The sequence below is a fragment of the Drosophila kikkawai genome, chromosome 3L (genome assembly GCF_030179895.1).
Source record: "Drosophila kikkawai strain 14028-0561.14 chromosome 3L, DkikHiC1v2, whole genome shotgun sequence".
NCBI lineage: Eukaryota > Metazoa > Arthropoda > Insecta > Diptera > Drosophilidae > Drosophila > Drosophila kikkawai.
Genome location: NC_091730.1, coordinates 6,565,760 through 6,591,928, shown reverse-complemented (window position 1 = coordinate 6,591,928; position 26,169 = coordinate 6,565,760). Strand labels below are relative to the sequence as shown.

The 26,169-nt window shown below is 42.2% G+C and overlaps 1 protein-coding gene across 5 annotated transcripts in view; it reads left to right on the top strand.

Moving 5' to 3' along the window:
* Positions 1-55: 55 nt before the first annotated feature.
* The window catches only part of kst (spectrin beta chain, non-erythrocytic 5 kst), a 34,615-nt gene continuing 8,501 nt past the window's right edge, over positions 56-26,169 (top strand). For 2 of the 5 annotated variants that reach the window (XM_070285692.1, XM_070285691.1), the window contains exons 1-10: positions 15,770-16,012; positions 17,430-17,620; positions 17,997-18,164; positions 20,101-20,217; positions 20,277-20,539; positions 20,608-20,737; positions 20,976-21,163; positions 21,259-24,232; positions 24,297-24,436; positions 24,501-26,111. In XM_070285692.1, coding sequence (XP_070141793.1) covers positions 15,928-16,012; positions 17,430-17,620; positions 17,997-18,164; positions 20,101-20,217; positions 20,277-20,539; positions 20,608-20,737; positions 20,976-21,163; positions 21,259-24,232; positions 24,297-24,436; positions 24,501-26,111 — 5,867 coding nt within the window. In that variant the 5' untranslated portion in view covers positions 15,770-15,927. Of the gene's footprint in view, positions 188-866; positions 1,001-15,769; positions 16,013-17,429; positions 17,621-17,996; positions 18,165-20,100; positions 20,218-20,276; positions 20,540-20,607; positions 20,738-20,975; positions 21,164-21,258; positions 24,233-24,296; positions 24,437-24,500; positions 26,112-26,169 lie in introns of those variants that run through there. The other 3 variants (XM_017165726.3, XM_070285693.1, XM_070285694.1) reach the window with 3 other exon arrangements.

The following is a 26,169-nucleotide window of genomic DNA, read 5'->3' as shown; positions in this document are numbered from 1 at the left end:
CTGGCCGTTTTGAAAGTGTATTCTTCCCCGTTTGCTTTGCGCTCATTCTAAAAAAAAACGGCGAATTGACAAGACGTGCGCGCGGACTAAACAATACCAAACCAGTTGAATCGCCAAACCGCTAACAACAAATATATAAAACGCCGTGCAAAAACAAGAAAGAATCAACCGAGCCATTGAGTAAAACGTAATCAGCTCTCTTTTTCTCCCTCTTATTTGCTCTCTTTTAAGTCGCTCTTGTTGTTGTTGCTTAGTTGGTCTAATTAGAAAACCCTGTTGCTGCTGCGCCGGCTCTTTCTAATTACTGATCCCAAAAAAACAAAAAACGACCATGTAAGAGGAAAACGAAAAGCTGGTTTTTGCGTGCTGTGTGTTTGTGTGCGTGTGTGCATTGGAATTTGTTATTAAGGTCAGCCAAACAAGTGACAAAAATTCTTTGGCATAAATTAAAACAGAATCCGAATCCGAAGCCGTATTCTTCCCAAGCTGCGGAGATTTTCGTGGGTTTTTAACACTTTTTTCGGCGTTTTCTTTTCCTAAAAAAACCAAAAGAGAGACAACAACAAGAACGCCGCTTATGGCAGAGCAACAAAAACAACTTTCCGGTTTTACTGATCCCGCTCCATACCCCCCTTCGACTACTGCTCCTCTCCGTTTCTATTCCTCCTCATCCTCGTGTTCGCGTTGGTTCATTTTTTATATCCATCTTCGTGGTTTTACGCGTCTCCCTGCATCTTTCGCTTGTTTGTGTGCGAGTGCGTGTGTGTGCCGCGAAGAAAAACGAGAAGGAGGAGTCGAGAAGGAGAGATCGTAGTGAAAATTGTAAACGAAAAACAAATAAATACGGGAATTTATGTTAATTGCAGCAGCTAAAGCCGAAGAAGAAGAAGCCGCCGCCGTAATCCAGGCTGGGGATATTCTAGATATATATTTTTGTTAGTGCCAGGACATCAACGTAAATCATTCACGCTGGATTTGGGATACTACGAGGCTGTCAAAGGTGAGTCCCAAAACCGGAATTGTACAATAACTGAACCTAGAAGCGGGAATGGGAATGGCGTGTGGAAAAGATCGTAAAACAGAATTGCGGACGTTTTACGGTCCGATGCTCCACATGTAAGCCAATAATAATAAAAGCCCGGCTAGAGGTGCAAGGTGTTGCATAATCGCTAGGGTTTCCGAATCTGTAAAACTGTATGCGGAAAAAGAAGGGTCTTCCCTTTCCCGATCGGGAAGATCCTCACCCTGTAGGTTCCTAGTTGCGTGCGAACAGGTCGTAAAATTGCCAACCTGTCAGATAAAGGCAGACAGTCAAGTCGGTCCACCATACAAGTTATACAGTCTACCTCGCCTAGGTGGAAACTAGTTTTGGGGGGTAGTAGGAACTAACTTTCATAGAACAGATTGAAAACTATGAAAAAGCCAGAAACACAACATTAATTGTTGGCTTATGTTAAACTATAATAATTCTAAAATAACAAATTCCAAGACAATTATGATTTTAAACTATTTTTAAAATAGCTTCACTTAGTAGTTTTCATTACGGAATTACGCCTGTAGTTGGGTTGTAAATTAGCATAACGAGGGGGGGAAGACCCTCTCTCTCTTTCGGCACAACACAGGTGTCTCTGAGCCAGACTCTCTTCGTCAGTTGTTGGCCAGTGCCTGTAGTATTTCTGCTAAACTAGGCTAAATAGGGTCTAAGCCAAAGCACGTTTTGGCTTCGCTTGTCCCTCTCGCACTCGCCCCCCTTTTCTCTTACTCTGGCAGTCTCGCTGTCTCGCTCTGGGCTTGGTTTATTTTTAAACCGCATTCCGCCTGGGCAGTTGCTGTCTCGCTCTGCCGTTCGTCGTCCCCCTCGTTCATTAGGCATTCTGCAGCACCGTTAAGCTGCAGTTTGAGAGCCACTAACCGTCAATGTGATTTGCACAATGCAAAATGCATTTATTGCATTCGTCAAGACAATTGCCATTTAAATTCAATTACACTTAACGGGTCAGCCAAGAGGCCAGCAGCAACAGCAAGAAGTGCAACAAGGCCAAGTTGAGAGAAAGGAGAAAAGAGTGCAAACGGTAGAGGAGGTGGAGAGAGATGTAAAAGGAGGGGCGATGCCAACGCCCCCAATGCGGCATCTCGCCTACAATTGTGTTCATTTCGATAATCACACTTTTAATTGTATTAAATTGATTTGAATATAACATACATATATTGTAAGGGAAGCACAAATTATTGAATTCTACATTAATATTTACTATTTAAAGACTAATAAAAAATTGTGTTTTGGTTTTCAATGGTTGTTTATAAAAGTAACCCATAAATCTGATAAATCTATTACAATTACAAATCAGTTTATATTTTTTTAAAGCAATTTTATAAAATAAGGTCCTAGTATATTGACCCCAATTGTCCGTGCAAGTGTAAACAGATGCCGATCGCGGCAGGAAAAGTGCAAGAACGGCAACAAACACTCGTCCAGTGACTGCAAAACTGCAGGCGAAATACAAATCCTATTGGGAGAGAGGGGAGACCCAGTTGGTCCATTTTTGAATTTTTTTATGTACATTCCCCCGCACACAAAATACACACAAAGTATACAAAATATACAAATGCACATGCGCTTATGTTTATAACTCGGCGCTTTGTTGTTGCTGTTTCACCCTTTCAAGGCAATTAGATGTCTGCACTGCAGCTGGCTCGTACTGGAGCTGTTGCCGTCTGATTGGAGCTGGTGTGGCGTTCGTTCTTTGGTATTTTGCGCAATTTGTGCGCTGTACTTTTTATTTGATTTTCAAGTTCCCTTTCCCTTTTTGTTGGTCAGTGTAAACTGTGCATATAATCCCATTCAAAATCAGCCAAAGAGCCAATCAATCACGGCTTTATTTTCGGAACACACCGCACCGCCTGCCCATCAATCAAAGCCATAAAAAAAAAGCGAATTTAGAACAACTTTTTTGTGATTTTTTAACCCGAAATGTAGTAGTGTTATCGCTGTGTCAGCATTTATGAAGCATTTACAGTCGAACTTTATTAGCTTGAACTTTCCATAAAGAATTTTGAGTGAAATTGGAGCATTCGGAAAATTTTCGGTTGCATTTTATAATGTTATTTTATAGTAAAAACCAGTAAATGTACTCTAAAACATATGGCAATCAATCAAATGTGGAGTAAAATGACTTAAACATGGGTTTCATTATGTTCTCAATGTCTTGATCATTTTTAAATATTTATTAAGTTTATACATAAATCTATCTAATCTTAAAAAATTCGTAGTGTACATTTTTACTCGTTTCCCAATTTCTCGATCATTTTCGAGTGGATATAAAATCAAAGGGACTGAATCATAAAGATAAAACAATAGCCTAATTGCTGTAATTGCTCAAGTGCAAGCTCTGAGGGGAGTTGCAATTACCCCTAATTAAATGAAAGGCCGTTCGTCCCAGTTTAATGGCAATTGACTTGCTGAACTCGGACTTGGTTCTTCAGACTGCTCCGCTATATACGACCGGACCGCCTTGTTCCGATCTGTTTCCGTTGACATTGTCAATTACATGCAATATTATTAAATATTGCTTAACCCATTTTGCGCTTATCTGTGGGTGCAAGTCCAACATCATTGATTGTGAATAATCTATTCAGAAAACATTAAAAATAACGTATGTCACTTGCCAAATTGATAAGACGAACGATCGGAGGAGAACCCCCATTGGCAACAAAATGCCGCCTGACACGATCAGTTTGAATGATGGGTTTAATGATAATCCCAACGTTTTTTTTTTTTTGTTAAGGAATTTATTTTATTTATTTCAAGTGGTCTAATTAATTATTGACTGATTACTATTATAGATTCAGATAATCTCATCTTGTTTTGCCCTTTACCCTGAAACCACAAGAAATCAAACAAAACGTTATTTAAAATTTACATTTTACATTTTAGTTATTTAAATATTACAATAATATGATAAGAAATAATTTATATTAAAGAAAAGGTGAATATATCATGGCATACTATACTATAATGATGTCTTTATCTTATCAATGATAAGTTATCATAATCAAAGTTATTTTGGTTCTGACATTTACTTTAAGTGCATTAAAGTATACAAATAATTAAAGCAAAAAAATTGACAATATATCCTCATAAAATACTATGAGATAGGCAATAACGATCTATGTCAAATAATGATTGTTTTTTAACTACAAAGAAACCCTCAGATATAGATATAAATTAAAAGTATTTTTCAGTGCATGCAAATCACGTGGAAAGTAATTAGAAAATAACCGTAAGTTGTGTGCAAAAAAAAAAAAAAAACCGCTAGAGAACTAGAGACTAGAGAATTTTTCGCTCTCTTTGGCTGCTCATTTCACTTGTCTATCACTTTGTGGTTTTTTGTTTTTGTCTTCGGGGAACTTTGGGAAAATGTTGGCCAACTCTGGTTGGCTGGCTTTAACCAGTTTTTTATATGTTTTCCTGAGCGCGCGCCAAAAACCGAAAACTGAAAACCAGCGACAACGTGAAATGCACATTCAAGGCTATAAGAGCCCAGCCGCCACCGCAACAACACAAGTAAACTTGCTCTGGAACTGGTTTTCTTCTTGTCTTGTATTTTGTATTTTGTACTCGCACTCGCAGTTTGCTTTCTTTTTTTCTGATTTTTATTTTAGTATTTTGTAAGTCAGAGTCGCCTTTTGGTTGCATGTGGCCAAAAAAAAAACAAAAAAAAAAAACAACAAAATCTGCCCAGAAGAAGCTTATCACCAGCGTTACCCTGGCACAACAATAAATAACGCAGGAAATGTGCCCACACAAAAAGTTTGTGAGCGAAATTATTTATTTTCATGGGAACGTTGTGGAATTTTAGTTGTTACTTTGTTGCCTTGTGATTAGTGATCACTTCTGGCTAAAGTTCAAAGTGCAAGATTGTTTATTTGTACGTCATGAATAAGTTTGTAGTAATTCTAGTCGAGAATTTCTAGGTTTATACTAGGTGGTGAGAAAATTCGAGGTTTTTAATGATATTTTTAGAGACTTGATCTTTTTATTTAATACCAGTTTTACAATAATTTTTACAAGGAGTAATCTTAGGAAATTCTTCTGAATAATTTCTAATCTCTGATAAAAAGAATTGAAATGGACAAATCACTCAAAAATTTGTTTGCCAATCTAGCTTTGTGTTAAAACTTTGAACCTGACATTTTTTCGCACTATTATTATATGTTTTTGATTTACGCTCACCTATGGCTGCCATTGTGTTTCGATCCCAGAGCGAATCGGGCCCCACCTGAGTGCCATTATATCTTGGATCTGCGGAGATCGTGAGCTATCTTATAGCCGGCAACCTTGAAACTTGCTCTTGCCTTCCTTTCTGGCAAGTGAAATTTCTCCATCGCCGCCTCTTACTCGCTCCAAAAGTCTTGGGCTTTCGAGTTTCTTGGACTTGGGCCATAAACAATTGCCAGCAGGTTGTTCGCATTTAAGCTTATTTATTATGAAGCTGTCTCTAGCTTTTTTCGTTGTCTTTTTTTTTTTTTTTTTGTTTTTTTCGCTTTTTTGCTTTTGGCGAGTCTGTGGAATTTGGCTAATCGAGGAGGAGGCAAGTGTTTCGGGTGCTTCGCTGCTTGGAGTCAATGGAACCCGACTTATCCAGCGGAAGCAGTCGAAATTCCGGTTAGACAAATTGTGTTTGTCCAGGCACCAGTAGCGCAGAAATAGAAACGACGCGTCTTATCAGACGAAAATAAAATGCCACAAACAACAGATAGAGGCATTAAATATAGCCTTGACTGTGGGTCTTAAATTTAAGTAATTTGCCAATCATCCGAGAGAGTCCACAAATCAGAGAAACTTCCTCGAAACCGAAAGACAACGCCAAATTTAATCATGTGTCTGTGAGCGTGCAAATTTAGCGATTCTCTGCGTTGTTTCTCTGGATTTTGCAGCAACGGGTCCAATCAAAATATTTAGCTTATTAGTTTGCAAAAAAGATCAACAAACAAAGCGTCGGAGCAAAGTCAAATAAACAACAAATATCATAAAAAGTTTATAAAAGGAGCCTCGTGAGAATGAAGTCTTCTGTAGAGTCCGGACAGTGTCTGAAGAAATTATAAAGTAAGTTACGTTGTACAGATTGCAGGGAGTTTAAACAATGAATTAAAGGATTGATAACATAATTTTTTTTAAAGCAAATATTCTACTAACTTTTTGAAGCGTCTTTCTTTAACCAAATTACTCCACCATGGCTTTCTGAATACACGATCACTGGCGGAAGATCTCTGTATTGTTTTACAGTTGCGAACCGTACTGTGGCTGCATATGAATCGGCTCTTTTGGCCAAGAGGAGGGCAGGGCCTGTGGCAATTAATTACATTTTGCGCACTTTGTTTCCGTTGGCTGGAAGCGGTAGAATTTCGTACTCTTTGCCTTAATTACGGCTTTTCCTTTGTTTTGGTACCCTTTCTTCCAAAGTACACCCAGTAAGCAAAGTGCCAGGCTGGGTATATGTGTTGGGGGGCCCGAAGATTTCCTGGGAACTATTAATGGATGTCATCGCGTCGTTAGCAGCAAAGCGGGAAGAGATAAAGCCATAAAAGTGCCGCTAGCGGTTGGTTCCTTGGCCTGCTGGCTTTTTGTGTCGGTGTTTTGGCCGACCAACATCCCATGGAGAAGGTGTTGATGGTTGATGGTCATAGTATTATTCCCCTCTGTGTCTGGGGCATTGATTTCTTGGTATATTTTCCATATTTTAATGCGCCTGCAGCAGCTGAGCGCCGCAAAAGAACAATGCGCATGTGCGCAACTCGTAAATTGTTTTCGAAAAGGCAGAGCGCCCCTTCTTAAGGTTCCCTGTTTTGCATACCTGGCTGCGTACATCGATCGGAATCAAAAAGCGTAACAGAGCCAAAGCACAAATGCCAAAAATTTAAGCGGACCCCAACGCTCTTTCCAGCTGTTGTGAAGGCTGTCAAAAGACAAAAAGGTATTACAGAGAGGAAAATATTATGATGTATCTAATAATAATAACAAAAAACATCAAAGAGAATTAATTAACTAGACAGCTCTAGCACCTTTATATATTTTAATGCCTAGTTTGAAGTCTTAAAACTTGTTATTTATTACCAATTAGTTGGTCTTAAAACTGGATAATATCAATAATACAGCAGTTTAATATAATAAAAGTGTTGGAGAATGGTCTTCTGCTTGGCCATTTCCTTTCGTTTCTTGCAGTGTCTGCCCAGAGCCCTGCTCGTATGGATTTGAGCCCAGTTCGAGGCGGTCCGCGATGTACAGGCGGCTTACCTTGCTGGAGGCTTTTGGCAGTTGTTCTGTTCGTCTTTCACTTAGCATTCCATGGCGTACTTTATAAATTGTTCTTCTTTCTCCGCCGATTTTCGTGTGTGCGTGAGTTTGCTGTTATTTATGTTATAAGCGTTCCAGTTCTTTCACATGGATTTGGATTTGGCTAAGCGATCAGTTAAGAGCCAGCCATCTTAGCCATTCTCATCATCATCCTCTGATGATGATAATGACACAAATGAAATGTCTTGAGTAAATTACCAAAGCGACTAACTAAAATGCCACCAACTGCTGCTGCTGCTGCTACTGCTGCTAATGGGGCCTCGAAGGCGAACGGAAAGAGGTGACTTGACTAAAGTAATTTGTCCCCAGCAATTTATGACTTTCTTTAGCCGATTCTTGGAATATTTATGGCTCTTAGTGGGACTTGGACCCTTGCAGATAGAAGCAGCAGCTATCTGTATAAAGTGCAGATAGTGCTTGGCCAGGTGATAACTGCCGCCGAACTGCGATAAAAAACTGATTGCATGCACACAGTGCGTCGCATGCAGAGGGAATCGATGGAAACAGCTCCATGATGTCAGAACTTGGAGTAATGACTCACAAGCAGAGTCTCTCAGTGACACAGAGAATAGATCAGGCTAAGTTACAGTCTAGCTTCAAGAACTCTACTAACGGAGACCCCGATTCAAACAAGTTTCTTTCTTGTGCAATTTGTGCAGTTTCAAAGTATTTAAACATTTTGCAATCAGTTTAATTAAAACGGTTGTTCTTAATAAATTACGTTTTTGTAATTTAGTTTTTTTCTCTCGCTATTTTGAAGTTGATTTAACTTAATTTAATTTTAAAGTAAGTTTATAGTAAATAAATATCCTAAAATTCGTTTTGGGAAAGCTCGACTGTCTCCAGACACTTTCTGAGAATACTGTTCGTTGTGTGTGTTTGTGTCTAGACTTGATTAATTAGCTGGGAACAGTGATCAGCGATGATCAAGCATTTAAGGTCGTGACTAGTCACATCGGAATCACATTTGCATGCAGTGGCGTTAACCAGGTCGAATACAACCTTGAGACCCGCTTATATAACACTATTTCTTAACTGAAATTCGTAAAAAATAAAGAGAGAGATTCTTGCCTAAAGGTTAAGTTCTCGTGCTTTGCGCCGGTGACTGAAAATAAAATTACACGCTTAAATAAAAAAATATTTACTTTAACGCTGACATCAGACAATCAACAAGCTTCGAACGGAAAGCAGCGGTGCAAAAAAGGGGGAACTTTAACAGCTACGTGGAGCTACGGCTTTCCGAAAAATACAAAAAAACAGACAAAAAATGAATTCTCCAGAAGACTGCTCTTCTTTTGGGCTTTTTTTGTTGTAATTTTTACCGGTTTCCGTTCGAAAAGAGATGTGTTTGCGTCTGTTTAGCATTGTAGCGTGAAGTCTTATGATCTTTATTTTGTATATATATATTTTTTTTTTTTTTTTTTATTATTTCATATTTACAATTTTGATTATGACGCCGAGCGAACAAGCAAAGCAAAAGTCTTCATCAGCGATCTGAGAATGGGAATCGCGGAATCGGAATTTGCATATGCCGCAGGGCAGAAACAAGTTTTGCATTCCTACACTCCGTCGGCCACCCGGCAGTGTGATATCGAAAGAGAATTCCCCCAGGGGACTCGCTTTAATTAGAGGAATGTGCCAAGTGGCTTTGAGCTACATTTGTATCTAGGTATTAGCTTTGAAATATATGGTAGCTTAATCTCATTTTCTAGATAGGAAGATTTTGGTCGAAAGACAACAAGGTTGTAAGCCGAATATGCTTGATATACTTTTGTATATAATTTAGGAATTAATAATAATTAGGATACAAATTGTGGAAATAATAATAGTATATATAGGGTAATATTTATTTTTGTAGATTACAGAAATAATTTATGTTTATTTTTCGCTTTTTATTGGAGAAAAGTGCATAGTTACTGTGCACGAACCTTTTTATACTATACAGATATTTACAAAAAATCTCACAGATACCTTAAATTAAATCTCATTGCAAACAATCTTAAATGTTTAGGGTCAGTAAAAAAGTGAGATGTCTGAGATCTCTCTCTGTCTCTCTTAATAAGCCAGTCTTTCCCACAGATCGCTCTTTGCTATTTTTATCTGAATGAAGCTCCTTCTCTTGTCTCGAGCGCTCTTAAAAAGCCACTCGGCAATAAATTATGCATAAAATGTTTAAACACAAAACCGCAAAAAAAAAAAAAACCAATAAAAAACTGAAAAATATTCTCCAATTTGCTTATAACGTCATCGAATCTGAATTTTTGTCGTGTAATTGTAAACTTGACTTTTTCGCTGCCCGGTTTTGGTGGTCTGTGGTTTGCGCAACGTGCCTTTTTGAAGTCGGAATGCAATTTTTATTCATTTTTTAAATTTATTATTTATTTTTTTGACTGTCTGTAATAACAAACCCATATCATCAGAGTTCGTGTCTCGTAAAAAACGCATTAAAATCGTTTGAAATTCATTTAAAATCCATAACTTATAAGCATTATCAGCAATGTTAAACTACACAACAAGGCTATCTATCCATCAATAAATATTTTCAGATTGTTTCCCTTCCATAATGTTACAAATTTATATTTTGTTCTATGATGATTTTTATATTTATTTTTATGGCCCGTCAAAGACACTTGAGTCAACATTTTTATGTGCGTCTACGATCTGTTGGGTTCTCAGGCTTAGCCAATTAAAAATTCAATGGGCAGAGTATGGAGTTCTACATCCAAAGGGTCCCGCGCCCGCCTCGTCTCTCACATGATTTCAATTTCAATTAAAAGTCTTTTCAAATAGATGTTTAAGATACGAGTTATGACTAGATGATATATATTTCTTATGCCTCTTTTTGTTTTCGTGACATTTTCGGGTCGCGCTGGCTGTCAAAAATGAAATTGAAATGTTCGCTGCTTGTCAGACGATCGTTTGATTGCCGTTTTGGTACATTTTAATTAAAACTAAAGCGAAGAGAAGGGTTGCTGCTGCGGCTACTGCTGCTGCTGCTGTTGCTACTGATAGGACCGACCCACCGACCTTACCCCACTGAACTTATTCTGTTTTGGAAAATAACCCAACCGAGACTATAACCCAAACCTCTTTCGATAACACTCTTTACGAAACTTCCTGCGAAACGCGGCGGAAATATCTTCAAAGCCCCCCTAAGTGTTAGATTATTAAGCAAATATTGGATTTGGCCATGAGTGGATAGTGTTTGTCATAAGTGCCAGGCATTAATATGGGTGATATATGCCAATATACCAATATATAGATATGTAGATACTATATCCAAAATGTCTGCGAAATGACTCACTCAGCTTTAAGCCTCCGTTTTTGGGTTCACACGTGTTGCGGCTTTCATTGAGCCCCAGAGTCAGTCTCTCTCCCCCATATGCAAATCATTTGTGATTAAGTCATATTTTTTTCGACGATCCGTAGTAGGAAGTGGGTAGAAAAAACTAATTAATCAGAAAGAAACCAGCTTGTACCGAAAGAAAGAAAACAAACAAATAGATACAATTGGTACGTGTAGAACTGAGGAGCTACGACTTCAAAGCATTAAAAGTTTGTTTTGGCTTTCAACACATTTTTATACCCTTGCAGGGTATTATAATTTCAGTCAGAAGTTTGCAACGCAGTGAAGGAGACGTTTCCGACCCTATAAAGTATATATATTCTTGATCAGCATCAACAGCCGAGTCGATCTAGCCATGTCCGTCTGTCCGTCTGTCTGTCTGTCCGTCTGTCCGTCTGTCTGTCTGTCCGTCTGTCCGTCTGTCTGTCTGTCTGTTTCTACGCAAACTAGTCCCTCAGTTTTAAAGCTATCTGAATGAAACTTTGCATATAGTCTTCTATATGCTCTCACTGCTATATATGTCGGAACGGGCCGGATCGGACGACTATATCATATAGCTGCCATACAAATGTTTGATAAATTTTTAGAAAAAAAAGTATAACTTGGCTGTTTTTCAATATTTTTGCATCATTTTTGAGATATAGCCATTTTATATTATTCCAGAATTTTGGTAAAAATTTTATGAAAATCGGACGACTATATGATATAGCTGCCATAGGAACGATCGAGAAATTAATAGAAATAAAATTATAGCTTCGTTGTTTTTCAACGCATTTTTATTTACTCTGAGATATACGTTTTTTTTATTATTCTAGAATTTTGGTATAAATTTCATAAAAATCGGACAACTATATCTTATAGCTGCCATAGAAGCGATCGGTAAATGTATAAAATATATAAAGCTGAGAATGTAAAACTGTAACTGTCAAACTGTAAACATAATAAGTATAGGTAAAATGTAATGAAACTCTGTTTTGTGAGTGTTTTCAGCATTTAAATCTATAAAATAAACATCAAAACCAATCTGCAAGGGTATACAAACTTCGGCGTGCCGAAGTTAGCTTCCTTTCTTGTCTTTTGTCATTCCGCTTGGGCAAGTGAAAGTATGATATTTTCCCATAAGAGATTACCAAATTTCAGTTCGATTGGTTAAGAGTAATTATCGAGTTTCATGAACTGTTTCCGTTACAGAAAAAAAGAAAAAGCGATTTAGAAAGCTTATACCACAGCAGGTATTATCAATTTTATTGACAAGAACGTTCGCAGGAAAGTATAGGTATATAATTTCTTAAAATGATTAAGCCTAACAGAATTTTCAGAATTTTGTTAGTATTACAAACACCTGACCAAATTAATAATACTATTTTAAACAAGGGAATATCTCGTCTGACTAGTAGTATGTGCCTATTAGATAATCAATCACAGCAGCGACTTAGTCACACTTTACGCCCCTTTGGATCGCTAATTCCGCGAGACTCTAATTGTCTGGCACTTCCCCAACAATCTGAGGAAATCAATCAAACCTGTTGTTCCTGGACTCGGACTCTCCTCATCTGTTACGGAAACCATCTGGTTTAATGGGCCTATATATCCGCCATAACGAATCTTAATTATGCCACAATTAAGTAGAGACGCGTGCCTCTTTGATCGTAAAATTAATGAATCTTCTTGGGCTTCGAAGAACTTGGTTAGTTCGAGAAACTCAAATCGATTAAAATTGATTACAAATTGAGAAATGTTGTGTTAGCAACGCCCAGTCTGCAAATTTCACTTTTAATTGATTTTTATTAAGCAAAAACAAGATAAAAGCGAAGTAAGCTCAAGGAGAAATTTTGTCTGGCGCCCTCATATCCATGGAATCTATGAATAACACCCGTTGCGAATTCGAATTTACCATCTTCAGCTTGGCGTCGCTGCTGTCTTCTTTATTCTTTTTGTCCCCAGAGATTTCTATTTGGGGAAAGAGTGATCTCATCATTTGACTATTTCACGGATTTCGGCTGGGCTCAGTCAGCTTGGCTCAAAAGAATTTTCCCAGCCTCGGGAAAAGCGTTAAACCGTTGGAAAGCCTCTATTGAAACGCAGTTTCATTGCCAAAGTCAACAAAAAATTGAGCTAAAACCGCTGAAGCGGCGCCCCAAATAATCAATTCCAGGCATTTGCATAAACAAAACCGACAAAACAGAAAAATGAACACAATCGGAGAATGCGAAATGGGGAGAAAATCTCATCAAATTCGGTAGCTAGTGGTGGCGCATGCGCAGAACCCAAAGAACGAATTGAATTTCGGGCTTTTGGCTTTGAAATGAACCAAACTCTGGCTCGGAGGCACGGTGATGTCATCATAAAATAACATGGGTTGCGGGTGTATATAATACTATATTGTACAGCCCCTCCGGGGGGCGTGACCAAATGCCAAAAAATAATAATAAAGGCAATGAGCACGAGGAGCAGGCCAGCTAGGGGAGCTTGAAAAGGGTAAAGTGAGCTCAACATTGACTAATTTTTGCAAATAACTCTTGTGGCACATCGTAGAGTCCAACACGTACGTACATACATACGTACGATCCAAGTTAAAGCTCTATAAACAATTTCGATTTCAACAAAAGCAAAAGGCAGGCAATGAAGACGCAGACAAGCCAAACGAAGTATGTAATATTTCTTTTGGCTTTTGTGTATCATCGTCTCTATATGTGAGACAATAATCAGCCAAAATGTTTGGTAATCATTTTTAAAGAGCGCCCCAAATTGAAGCTACACCCATGAGTCCAGATTTGAAGAGGGTTTTCGGCTTTTCGAATAAAAAATGTTAATTAATTGACGTTGAGATACATACATAAATCTTAGATTTTTCTTGGACTTGGGACTTAAGAATATAGCAACGCCCTAAGATCATTTCCAGTTTGGAACTATTGTCTCTAAACTTAGGCCCAAGTTTGTCGTTTTTTCTTATCGTCTCCATTTTTGCTGTTTTCTCTTTAAAATTGTTTTTAGCTCTTCTTTTTTTGGGATTTTGAAAATTGTTTAACATGCCAGGCACAACAAAAGAATTTATAACATTGTTTTTTTTTTTTTTTTTTACTTCATATAGGTATTCTTCTCTTTTTTGACTGACTGAATTTTAATTTTTCAGCCCGCTGATGCGGTAATTTTATGCATAGAAATTTTTTAACAACAAAGCCACCAATTCCCTAATTTGCTGGGCGCTCTACACAGTTCTCATTATTTTCGGAGACAAATATTACAAAGAGATGACAAGGAAATTAGGTTTTTATCAGTCATATTCAATCAGTCACGCAAATGTAATTAAAACAGGTAACGACTTGGGATGCTATCTAAATGGGCAACTTTGCTAAAAGCTAAAAGCCAAGAGCCTCACTGATATACTTTTAAGTATCATTAGATTCAGTCTAAGCGGCTGGTTTGGCAAGCGAATAATATGTGCGACTTTTTGCATAATTCCCATAAAAATTAAGTATACAAAACGCGCTAAATGTTTATTGATTTATGTAAATTTTTACACGATTGCTAAGGTTATTGCCATGTTCATTAGCTAACCGGGTTATATGGAACACTCGGAGATTAAGATCTGCTCGAGAGGCAAGCAGAACCCCCGAAAAAAAATATAGAAAAGAAATCGTGTTTAAAGTGTTTTGCGATGAGTGAGAAGTGTGGCTCTGATTATTTAAAAATAGAAAAGAGGAGCACTGTGTCCGTGTATGTTCCTGTTTCCAGCTGCCGCGCATGTGCTCTGGGTTTCTATATGTTTATTTCGGTAAACAGGATGCTCGGAATTCGACCCTCAGCTACTACTACTACTACAGTTTGTCCCTGACTTTGCCTCCCTTTTTCCGGCAACTTGGGGTTATATAAATAGTTTATGGGCAAAGACAGCTGTGCAAGATGAGGTATAAATGAGCTAACACTTGGTGTGATATTTTCTGAAAAGGAAATGATTGAATTTTTGTTCGATGTTTGTAACGTTGCTAGAAATTAATAAGAAATAGTTTCTTAATGCTTTTTAAAATTTTAAAAGGATATTACAGCGACTTTTTGTGCGGACATGGTGTTATGTAAAGTTTGGATTCATTTTTCGAGCTCTATATAAATATTTATCTATTTTTCGGGGGATTGAAATTCTCATTAGCCAAGTTAACTTTCCTTTTTGGCATTAACTTATAGATCAAACACTTTAATTGTTTTTCCTGCAAAAGCCTAAAGTTATGCCTCGGTTCCACTCGAACCTCTTCGGTTCTGTTTGGAATTCACACAGTCTGATAAGACCCATACCTACCTTATCGCGGCATGGTAAAGTTTATTGTCACGCCGTTCTAGTTGTTATTGCCATTTTTTTTATATTTTTTTTATTGTTTAGTTTTCACCTCTTTTTAATTGATTTTTGTATTTGTCCAAGCGAAGTGTTCTGTTTGCCAACTGGCGGCAAATGCCTTCCAGGTGACCTCAGCTCTAGCGGCACACCATAGTGTATATGTACATATATATTATACATATGATCTATTAACGACTATGTGACACTAGGTTTTGGATTTTCGAGATTATAACTCTTTCGAATGATGTCACAGAGAGAGGGAAAAAAAACCGAAGAATGATCAAATTTGGCTTTTATTTAATGGCCCATTCATTAGTCTTTTGGCTTTTGACAGGGCCCATAAATAACTCGATATTGAAGTGCATTCCCCGCTATAAATACCGACTTTTCCTATCTGCCAACATATGTCCGTGGTATGTGGGATTTATCGGCTGATAAGATATTGATTCCAGGGTCTCTCGGGGCTTAATATTTGCCAGAGGATTTACCAGATCCGAGAAAGAGAAGCAAACCCTTGTCTTATACTGCCTTCCCCAGGTGCTATCAGTTAAACTTTAATGCTGGCCGCGATAAAAGGAATTCACCATAGCGCGCTCAGTTGAAGAATTTTTGGCCTGGCCTTTAATTCATCTGATAAACACGCTCAAAAGGGGGAGGAAGCTTTCCCCCACTCCGGGCAGAACGAATTGGTGGTGGCCCCCCTCTTGGGTTTCAGTGACCAAACGGCGCGTGCTCTGGCAGTAACTGTGGCTCCGTCAAAATACGATCGAAAACGAAGAAGAAACCGAATACGATATTTTTAAGGAATATATTTTCTAAATGTTTCGCTAGCACTTGGTGCTGCAAACGAACACTATTTTGTGAAAACTCCCTCGAAATTTCCAGTGATCAAAAACGATGGAGTACAACAACACCATAAGGCGCTCCAACTTTACACGCAATGAATATAGGAGATATATATCATATGAGCGACAGTCGTTGGGTAAGGAGAGTGCTATAGGAAATGGTGTCAGGAACACCCACGCCACTTGAACTTGAACTTCTATACGTAGAAGCTCTCCCTGGGGATCATTATACAATTCCAATTGCCCAAGCGAAAGTATACCTGCTCTTATCTGACAATTTTGGGTGGAACTTGACTTTTTTTGGCCATACGATGATAAGCCCCCGCAAATATTTGACAAATGAGTCGCGACTGACTAGAATCATTGTTACAGTTGCTCGTTGCCAAAAAGTAGTTCGTTTTCGCTTTCTGCAGTTTCCGCTCTCTGGTTTCCCGGAACTTTTTTTTTTTTGGCATTTTTTCTTGCCCAGTAGTTACGTAAAACGAATCGTTGATAAAAAGTAACAAAGCTGTGAACCATTTTTTCATGGGTATGAAGTAATTTCGTCTTTTGACTGATAAGAACCAAGGCAATATCATTTTGTGGCGACTATTTTGGCTACTCGATACGCTTGTCTGGGGGTATGTTAACTGATGGCAGCATTTTGGTCGCTTACATCGGTCTTATTTATAATTTAAAAACATATTTTCTTAAACTAATAATTTTTGAACTTTAAATTATTTAAATATTAGTGGTGAATAATCGCAATAGTTAACGAAAAATATTAATACTTGCTAATAAAGCAAAGCAAAAGCCATTTAAAGATTAACATATTTATTTAAATATTAAAACATTATTTAGCTTACATGAAATACTTATTGTATTAAGTATATTGTAAACACTTTTAAAATGGTCAAGTCATTGAAATATTTAACCAACTTTGTGCAATTAGGATCTAAAACCTAAAAGCCAATTGGCTCGGGGTCTGGCTTATCTTTAATAGTCTGACAAAAAATACAACTACGTGATGAGGTGTCGAAGTAGAACCTCTTGGTGTGGGTTTTTGGTTCTCTGTGTTAGAACTTCCCCCAGCTAATCGGCGATATTGCTAGCAAATGCTGATACAATGATTTAAAATTAGGAATTACGCTTGACAGAATGCGTAAACTATAAATGAACCGCCTTGGAATGCGGGATCTAACTTTAGTCAGTGGCTTTTTTTGTGTGTGTTTGTTGTTTTTTATAGAAGCAAAAATTATGTTGGCGATAACCTGTTATCTCTGAATCAATACATTGCGAACGAACGTCACGGGTGTGCTTTCTCTATCTCTCCAACTTCCCCCTTGTATATTACTTCTCTTTTCCTGTATTTTTCCTCTATTTTCCTCCATTTGTGGTATTGATTTTGGTTTGGGACTGTTGTCAGGTGGCTTACCCGTTTCTCTTGTCTATTTTTTTTTTGTCTAAAAACCAAAACAAACACTAAAACTAAACGTTGCACTTGTTGGACTTCGAGCTTGAACTAATCCGAGATTTATTTTGTTCCATGTTCTTCATGCTCGTCGTGCCATGTAGCATCACAATATGAGCCGGGAGGCTACTCCGCGCTCCAGACGCCGACGCCCTCCAATCGCAACTCCGCCAACATGACGCAGCGGGATGGCATCATCAAGTTTGAGAATGAGCGGATCAAGACGCTGCAGGAGGAGCGTCTGCACATCCAGAAGAAGACATTCACAAAATGGATGAACTCCTTTCTCATCAAGGTAAGAAATAATAATATTATACAGTAAATCAGTGGGTTTAATCTGTTACATTTATATATTACTTTTTAAAGGTTGTTTTATTATAAAATATCACAAATTTCACATATATTAAAGAAGGTTTTCACTATTTAAATAATAAAAGAAACAATGTATCTATTTCCCTAAGACATAAAGAGACTCCTACAATCAATTGCATTATCATAGGCTTTATATTAACCCTACAAAACCCCAAATAGAGTGTTAAAATGAAAGCTATATCTTGCGCGACGACCGAATTATACATTCACTTTGAATTTTGATCGAAAGAAATTTTTACAGCTTACGACAGAGATAATATGAATGCAACTCACATATTATTTGGGCTTTTTTTTTTTAGGCCAAAATGGAGGTCGAAGACCTATTCACAGACCTGGCCGATGGCATCAAGCTGCTGAAGCTGCTGGAGATCATATCGTCGGAGAAACTGGGCAAGCCGAACAGCGGACGTATGCGCGTCCATAAAATCGAAAATGTCAACAAGAGTCTGGCATTCTTGCACACCAAGGTGAGACATGTGTCCAGCAGGAGGAGCAATCCGAGGGAGAGTGGATTGGAGTGGAGTGGAGTCTTGGGAGACTGGAAGGCTGATAGGCTGGGAGAGTGAGTGGCAAGCTCTACGCATTTGTAGAAAGTGCAAGTCGCGCCTGCGCAGCTGCGCGTGGCCATTGCGTGCTTTGTTTGCCATATGAGCTCTCCTCATGGCTTCGCGGAACTGCACTGGGAGAAATTGGGGGCTCTAACACAATAAATAGTTATATATTTTAAGATTATTATAAAGATTTAGATAGTTTTGTAATTAATATAAAATATTTTGCTAGATATTGTTAGAAAACACGTTTCATATCAATAGTTATTTTTCAAAAAATAATTGCATAGGGAGCTTGTATTTTTCACAGTGTTACTTTGGATTTGGGATCTCGGATCTCGGGGGAAGTGAGAGACGTCGTCAAGACATGGCAAAATATATATTTAATTACCTTGCCTGGCCCGGGCCTTCTTCCTCTTCGTCGGTGCGGCTCTTTTCTTGGCAATTTCTGAAATATTTGCATACTTTCTAATGCATTTTTCTTTCTTATAAGAGTCTTACCTGGCGTGGCACATTTTCCAGGTACAATACTTTCTTTGCAGCTCGTTGTGCATTTGATTTTAATTGTGCAAAGTGGCAGCTTAGCGTGCGACATAGTTTCTCGTATCTTCTTCCAGGGGCCGCTGTCCTAATCTAATTAGAAACAATTAATTTGCCGCAATTTGTCCCATTGCCCGTCTCTTTCACTCTCTTGTCCGTTGCAGTGAAAGTTTTTTAGTTTTTCAGTTTTACTTTTCACCATTTAATTTTGTATTTAATTCGCTTGTTTTGGGGCTTGTCTCTGCTGTGTGTTTTACACGGGTATTGAATGCATTTTAATTGGTTTTGTGGGCTTGAAAGAAGCCGGAATGAAAGATTTACGCATAGTGGAATACTAAGAACCCCCCGGGGGACTCATTGAAGCATGCCACAAGCCACGACCGAGGCGGGGGGAACCCAGATGGCGTAGTTTTAAACAACATTTAAATATACCAAAACACTTTCTGAGGGAGTCTATTAAAATAATACGTTTCTGGGAAAGGAAACATAATGCTCGGGCACTCATATTTCCGCTGGTGCTACTGGGAAATATTTGTAAAATGTTTTTCAATATTTTTTTCCCCCAGAATTTTTGTTATTAATTTAATTTTTATTAATGCCTTTATTGTGGAGTTAAATTTTAGCTCATAATCTTAAAGTCTTGTTATTAATTTTATAAAATATCTTTTTTCTAATTTAAAACTTTGAGTTTCAAACATGCTTATTGTTTCTTTTGGAATCAAAATACAAACCTATACAAAACTAGCTCTCAAAAGGGTTTAAATTTCCAATAAAGATTTATTTAAAGAAACGTCTCTCAATCACATAAAATTTTCCTTAAAACCTAGAAAACAAATCAGTTTAAATTTCCAAAATATCCAAATTAAAAATAAATAATATGCAGGGCGCTGTTTCATCTTAATCTTAGCTCCTCCCTCGGCCATAAATCTCGGCCTCCAAATGCTGTTGACCACTTTGTAGCTATGATAATACGATTTAGATCGGTATCAGCTAGTAAGTTATGCCTCCTCCGTCTGTGTGGAGTTACCTGTCCGCGCCCTGACCTACTATACATAAATGCAAATGTGTGTAGACGACGACGGTGACCCATATGAACCTGCCGAGGTCAAGCACCTCCACCTGATAATGCGTGACTTGGGCAGGGGCAGACCCAGTTTGGATATCTGTGAAGGAACTCTCTGGGGTAACCCGAGACGCAGCTTACCCACTCCACCTGCTCTCCACTCGGAAATCCAGAAGGAAACTAAAGAAAAGAAACGCATAAAAAAAGAGAGAATGAAATAATGCAATGCTGGGTCTTCTTTCTCCTCCTAAGGTTCGCTTGGAGTCCATTGGTGCTGAGGACATTGTCGATGGCAATCCCCGTCTCATTCTGGGTCTCATCTGGACCATCATTCTGCGGTTTCAGATTCAGGAAATTGAAATCGATGTGGTAAGTTATAGAAGTCTTACACTTAAAGTCACCCTAATTAAATCCCCCAATTATAAAAGGATGAGGAGAACGAGTCCAGCGAGAAGCGTTCCGCCAAAGATGCGCTGTTGTTGTGGTGCCAGCGCAAGACGCATGGCTATCCGGGCGTCAACATCACCGACTTTACCAACTCCTGGCGCTCTGGTTTGGGCTTCAATGCCCTCATCCATTCGCACCGTCCCGATCTGTTTGAGTACAGCACCATTGTCAATTCGAAGAATTCTAACCTGGACAATCTGAATCATGCCTTCGATACGGCCGCCAATGAATTGGGCATTCCCAGGTAATTTATTTTAATATTCATTAAAGCAAATATCATTGGAATTAACATGAAATCAATATCCCCTTCAGTCTGCTCGATGCGGAGGACGTTGACTCGGCCCGGCCCGACGAAAAGTCGATCTTGACCTATGTGGCCTCCTACTATCACACCTTTGCACGCATGAAGAACGAACAGAAGAGCGGCAAGCGCATAGCGAATGTAAGTATTCCCAATTGGTATTCAAATGCGAGGAGGAGTCCCATTGCTACTCTGTGGATGCACTGCAGCGTAACGGTGTCCCACAGTTAACGCTCTACTTCACAATGGATTGGCCCCCCGATCGGATTCAGATTCAGATTCAGATTCCGGGTGGAGTCCACTCCCAGACCTAGGCCTAGAAAGTTGCTCAACCACTGATCCCATCCATCGTCTCCATTTCCCCCCGATCTCCCCCCAGATTGTGGGCCAGCTGATGGATGCCGATCGCAAGAAGATGCAGTATGAGCGTCTGACCACAAACCTGCTGAGCTGGATCCGCCAAAAGACACTGGAGCTGGAGCAGCGCGACCTGCCCAACTCGCTGGAGGGCATCCAGCGGGAACTGTTGGCCTTCAAGGAGTACCGGACCATTGAGAAGCCACCCAAGTGAGTAGAAGTAACCATATTCCCAACAAATCAAATCTTGAAGCGAGGAGAGAGAGAGAGAAAGATGATTTTAATGGTAAATTCCTCTCTAAAAGGTACAAGGAGCGCAGCGAGATCGAGGCTCTGTACTTCACCATCAATACCCTGCTGAAGGCTCTCAATCAGCCGCCTTACAATCCGCAGGATGGGCAGCTGGTCAACGACATTGAAAAGGCCTGGCAGATCCTCGAGTACGCCGAGCATCATCGCGAGGTGGCCTTGCGAGAGGAGCTGTTGCGTCAGGAGAAGCTGGAACAGCTCAACTACAAGTTCGAAAAGAAATCAGTGCTGCGTGAGGGCTATCTGAAGGAGATGATTCAGGTCCTGTCCGATCCACGCTACTTGCGCCAGGTGGATGCCACTCTAAAGAAACACGAGGCCATCTCGGCTGATATCCTGGCGCGTGTGGAGCGATTCAATGACCTGACTGCCATGGCCGAGGAGCTGGATAGGGAGAACTATCATGGCAAGGAGCGGGTAAAGCGTCGAGAGCAGGAGGTGATGGCCAAGTGGCGACAGCTCCTAGAGCTGCTAGAGAACCAGCGTCTGAACCTCTCCCAGATGAGCAACCTAATGAACCTGCTGCGTGAGATTGCCAGCACCACGGAGGCAGTGCGAGATCTGCAGCAGCAGTTTGCCTCCGAGGATGTGGGTCCCCATCTCCTGGGCGTGGAGGAGCTCCTGCAGGCTCACTCCCTGCAAGAGCTGCAGGTGAACACCTACGGCGAGACCCTGAAGCGCTTCAATCGCCAGGCGCTGCCCTACAAGAACTCCGAGCACAAGGATGCAGCTCTGCTGGCCCAGAGGCTGGCGGAACTGGAGGAAGCCTACTCGGAGCTGCTGCGTCGCTCGGCAGCGAGGAGAGCTCGCCTGGAGGAGGCCCGCAACTTCCACCACTTCATGGAGGACTACGACAACGAAGAGTCCTGGCTGGTGGACAAGCAGCGCATCTGCAAGACCGGCATAACGGCCAAGGATCTGCGGGCAGTGCTCTCTCTGCAGCAGAAACACAAGGCCCTGGAGGATGAAATCAAGTCCCGCAAGCCCAAGTCTGGACAGATGTCCGAGGCGGGCAAGCGCCTGATTGGGGAAGAGCATCCTCGCTCCTCTGAGATCCAGAGCCGTATTGATTCTCTGGCGGAGCACTGGCAGGCCTTGGAGGCTCTGGTTGAGCTCCGGCGCAGGCAGCTGGAGGACGCCGCTGAGGCCTATCAGTTCTACACGGATGCCAACGAAGCCGAGTCCTGGCTGAACGAGAAGATGGCTTTGGTCAACTCCCGTGACTATGGAAATGATGAGCCATCGGCTCAGGCTTTGCTGCAGCGCCATCGGGATCTGCAGGGCGAGCTGAATGCCTACTCCGGGGACATTCTCAACCTGAACCAGCAGGCGGATAAGCTGATCAAGGCGGGCATTTGCACGCTGGAACTATCCGCCGTGGAGCCGGAACTTCCAGAGGTGGAGCAGGAGGAGTGGGTCAACGAGACGCGTCTAGTGCCCAAGGAGGTGTGGGAGGACGAGTGGGTGGAGAAGCTGGAGCACAAGAAGGTCACCGAGACGAAGCTGCTGCCGCATGTCAAGTCCCTGTTTCCCTTCGAGGGGCAGGGCATGAAGATGGACAAGGGCGAGGTAATGCTGCTCAAGTCCAAGACCAACGATGACTGGTGGTGCGTGCGCAAAGATAACGGCCTCGAGGGCTTTGTTCCGGCCAACTACGTACGCGAGATTGAGCCCCGACCAGTGGCCTGCATTGTGCCCAAGGCGGAGAAGGTCAAGTCCCTCCAAAAGGTGAAGAAAACCATCCTAGTGCGCCAGGTGGTACCCGTGAAGAGGATCAAACCGGTAAGCGTGGCCCCCAAGCCCCTTGTCCAACGGCGAACCTCCACTCAAAGCATCAACGAGAACGCCGACAGCGTGGAAAAGCGCCAGCAGAGAATCAACCAGACTTACGATGAGCTGCAGGAGATGGCCCAGAAGCGCCATGCTCTCCTAGAAGACTCGATTCACCTGTTTGGCTTCTACCGCGAGTGCGACGATTTCGAAAAGTGGATGAAGGAGAAGGAGCGCATGATCAAGACAGACGATGGCGAGGGTGTGGACAATGCCAAGCGCAAGTTTGAGAAGTTCATCACCGATCTATCGGCTGCCTCGAAGCGGGTGGAGGAGATCGACGGCGCCGTGGATACCTTCCGCCGTCAGGGTCACTCTCAGCTGGACAAGATCATTGCCCGCCAGCGCCAGATCCATCAGATCTGGCAGCGTCTCAACAATGCCAAGGCCCAGCGCGAGAAGAGCTTGGAGGGAGCCTCCAGTGTGGAGCTCTTCAACCGCACCTGCGACGAGGCCAAGGTCTGGATGAGCGAGAAGATGTTGCAGCTGGACACGGCCGTCATCACGCCCGATCTGAGGACAGTCCAAGCTCTCCAGCGTCGCCACCAGAACCTCGAGCGGGAACTGGCTCCAGTAGAGGATAAGGTGAACCGGGTGACTTACCTGGGCAACTCCGTGAAGAATGCCTATCCCGCGGAGAAGGACAACGTAAATGCACGCCAGCAGGAGGTCCAGGACATGTGGCAGCAGGTCCAACAGCGTGGCAATGACCTACGCAATCGCATCGAGAGTGAGGTCGGCCAGCAGATCTTCAACAACAGTGCCAAGGTCCTCCTGGCCTGGATTGATTCCGTCAAGGATCAACTGAATGCCGATGAGTCGGCCCGCGACGTTGAGACGGCCAACAATCTGCTGAAGAAGCACAATGATCTGGGTGATGATATCCGAGCCCACGACACCGAATTCGTCGAGGTCATCCAGTTGGGCAAGCAGTTGTCCGACGGCAAGCCCAATATGGCGGAGACGGTGGCTCTTATTGAGCGCCTTAAGGCCGAGCAGGATGCCATTCACCGCGGCTGGGCCGAGAAGCAGAAATGGCTGCTGCAGTGCGTCGAGTTGCAAATGTTCAACCGCGAAGCTGACAAAATAGATGCCACCACCAAGAGTCACGAGGCCTTCCTGGAGTACAACAACCTGGGGGTGAGTTCTCCGAGAGCTTTTTGTTTTTTTCTGAGTGTTTCTAAAGGTTATATCTCTCTTTCAGTCCTCTCTAGACGAGGTGGAGGCCATACTGAAGCGTCACTTGGACTTTGAGAAGAGTCTAATGGCCCAGGACAAGATCCTCAAGGGCTTCTCGGACAATGCAGACAAGCTGGTTGCCAACGATCACTACGATTCAAAATAGTGAGTTAATTTTCGATCCTTTTCCCTTATCCCGCTTAACCCACTTAACCCACTTCCCTTCCAGCATCGGAGATCGCCGCCAGCAAGTGCTGGGCAAGCGCAAAGCTGTCCGAGATCGCGCCTTTGAACGCAAGCGCCTCCTGCAGGCCTCCAAGGACTTCCACAAGTTCGCCGCCGAGGCCGATGACCTCAAGGTCTGGCTTCAGGACAAGACGCGAATTGCCGGCGACGAGAACTACCGGGATCTGAGCAACCTGCCACGCAAGCTCCAGAAGCATCAGGCCTTTGAGCGCGAACTGCGTGCAAACGAGGGTCAGCTGCGCAACGTCACCAAGGATGGACAGGCTTTGGTCCAGGCCGGCAACCGAGTACCCGAGGTGGAGGCCCGCGTGGCGGATCTCAACAAGCGCTGGAAGGAGCTGTTGACACTCTCCGAAGACAAGGGTCGCAAGCTGGAGCAGGCTGCCTCGCAACGCGAGCATAACCGTGCCCTGGAGGATGCCAAGAAGAAGGTGGACGAACTGGACGCAGCCCTGCGCAGCGGAGATGTGGGCAACGATCTACGCAGCTGCAAGGATCTGATTAACAAGCAGCAGATCCTGGAGTCCGAGATCACCATCTGGGACCAGAAGGTGGCCGAGTTGGTGTCCACCGGCGACGACATGGCCCACGAGGGTCACTTTAATGCAAGGAACATTGAGGCTGGCACCAAGGAGCTGCAACAACGCTTCAAGGACCTGCGGGATCCCACCCAGCGCCGGCGAGCCAAGCTGGAGGAGAGCCTCAACTACCACAAGTTTGTGTTCGAGTTGGATGCCGAGTTCCAGTGGATCAATGACCACCTGCCGGCGGCCAAGTCCAACGAACTGGGCCAGAATTTGCACCAGGCCCAGTCCCTGCACAAGAAGCACAAGAAGCTGGAGGCGGAGATCAAGGGCCATCAGCCCATGATCAATAAGGCTCTGCAGGCGGGTCAGTCTCTGGTCTCGCAGCAGCATCCGGAGCGGGAGCAGGTGGAGAACCTGTGCCAGCAGCTGGAGCAGGCCTGGCAGGATTTGGAGCGCCACTGCAACGAGCGTTCGCGCAAGCTGGACATGTCCCTAAAAGCCCAGCAGTATCTGTTCGACGCCGGCGAGATCGAGTCCTGGCTGGGTGAGCGCAACAATGCCTTGCGTTCCACGGAGTACGGCCGTGACCGCGACTCTGCGGCCAAGCTGCTCACCAAGCACAAGACCATCGAGTTGGAGCTGGACACCTACTCGGGCATTGTCACCGAAATGGGACACAGCTGCGCCGCCATGGTGGCTGCCCATCATCCGGACAGCAAGGTGCTGGCCGCAAAGCAGCAGCTCATCGAGAAGATGCTCAAGTCTCTGCACAAGCTAGCCTCCCAGCGCCAGGTGCGTCTCATGGAGAGCCTGTACAAGCATGAGTACTTCCTGGAGTCTGACGAGGTGGAGCAATGGATCCGTGAGCAGGAGCAGGCTGCCTCTTCCGAGGACTATGGCCAGGACTTTGAGCATTTGCAGTTGCTGCAAAATAAGTTTGATGACCTCAAGCATCGCGTGGAGGTGGGAGCAGATCGGGTGGATCAGTGCGAGCTGCTGGCCAAGAAGTTGATTGATTCGGAGAGTCCCTATGCCAACGAGGTGGAGAGGCGACAGGAGCAACTGAGGTGAGTTTGGCGGAAGCCCTTTTCTTTATCTTTATTCCTATCCTATCCCTATTTGTAA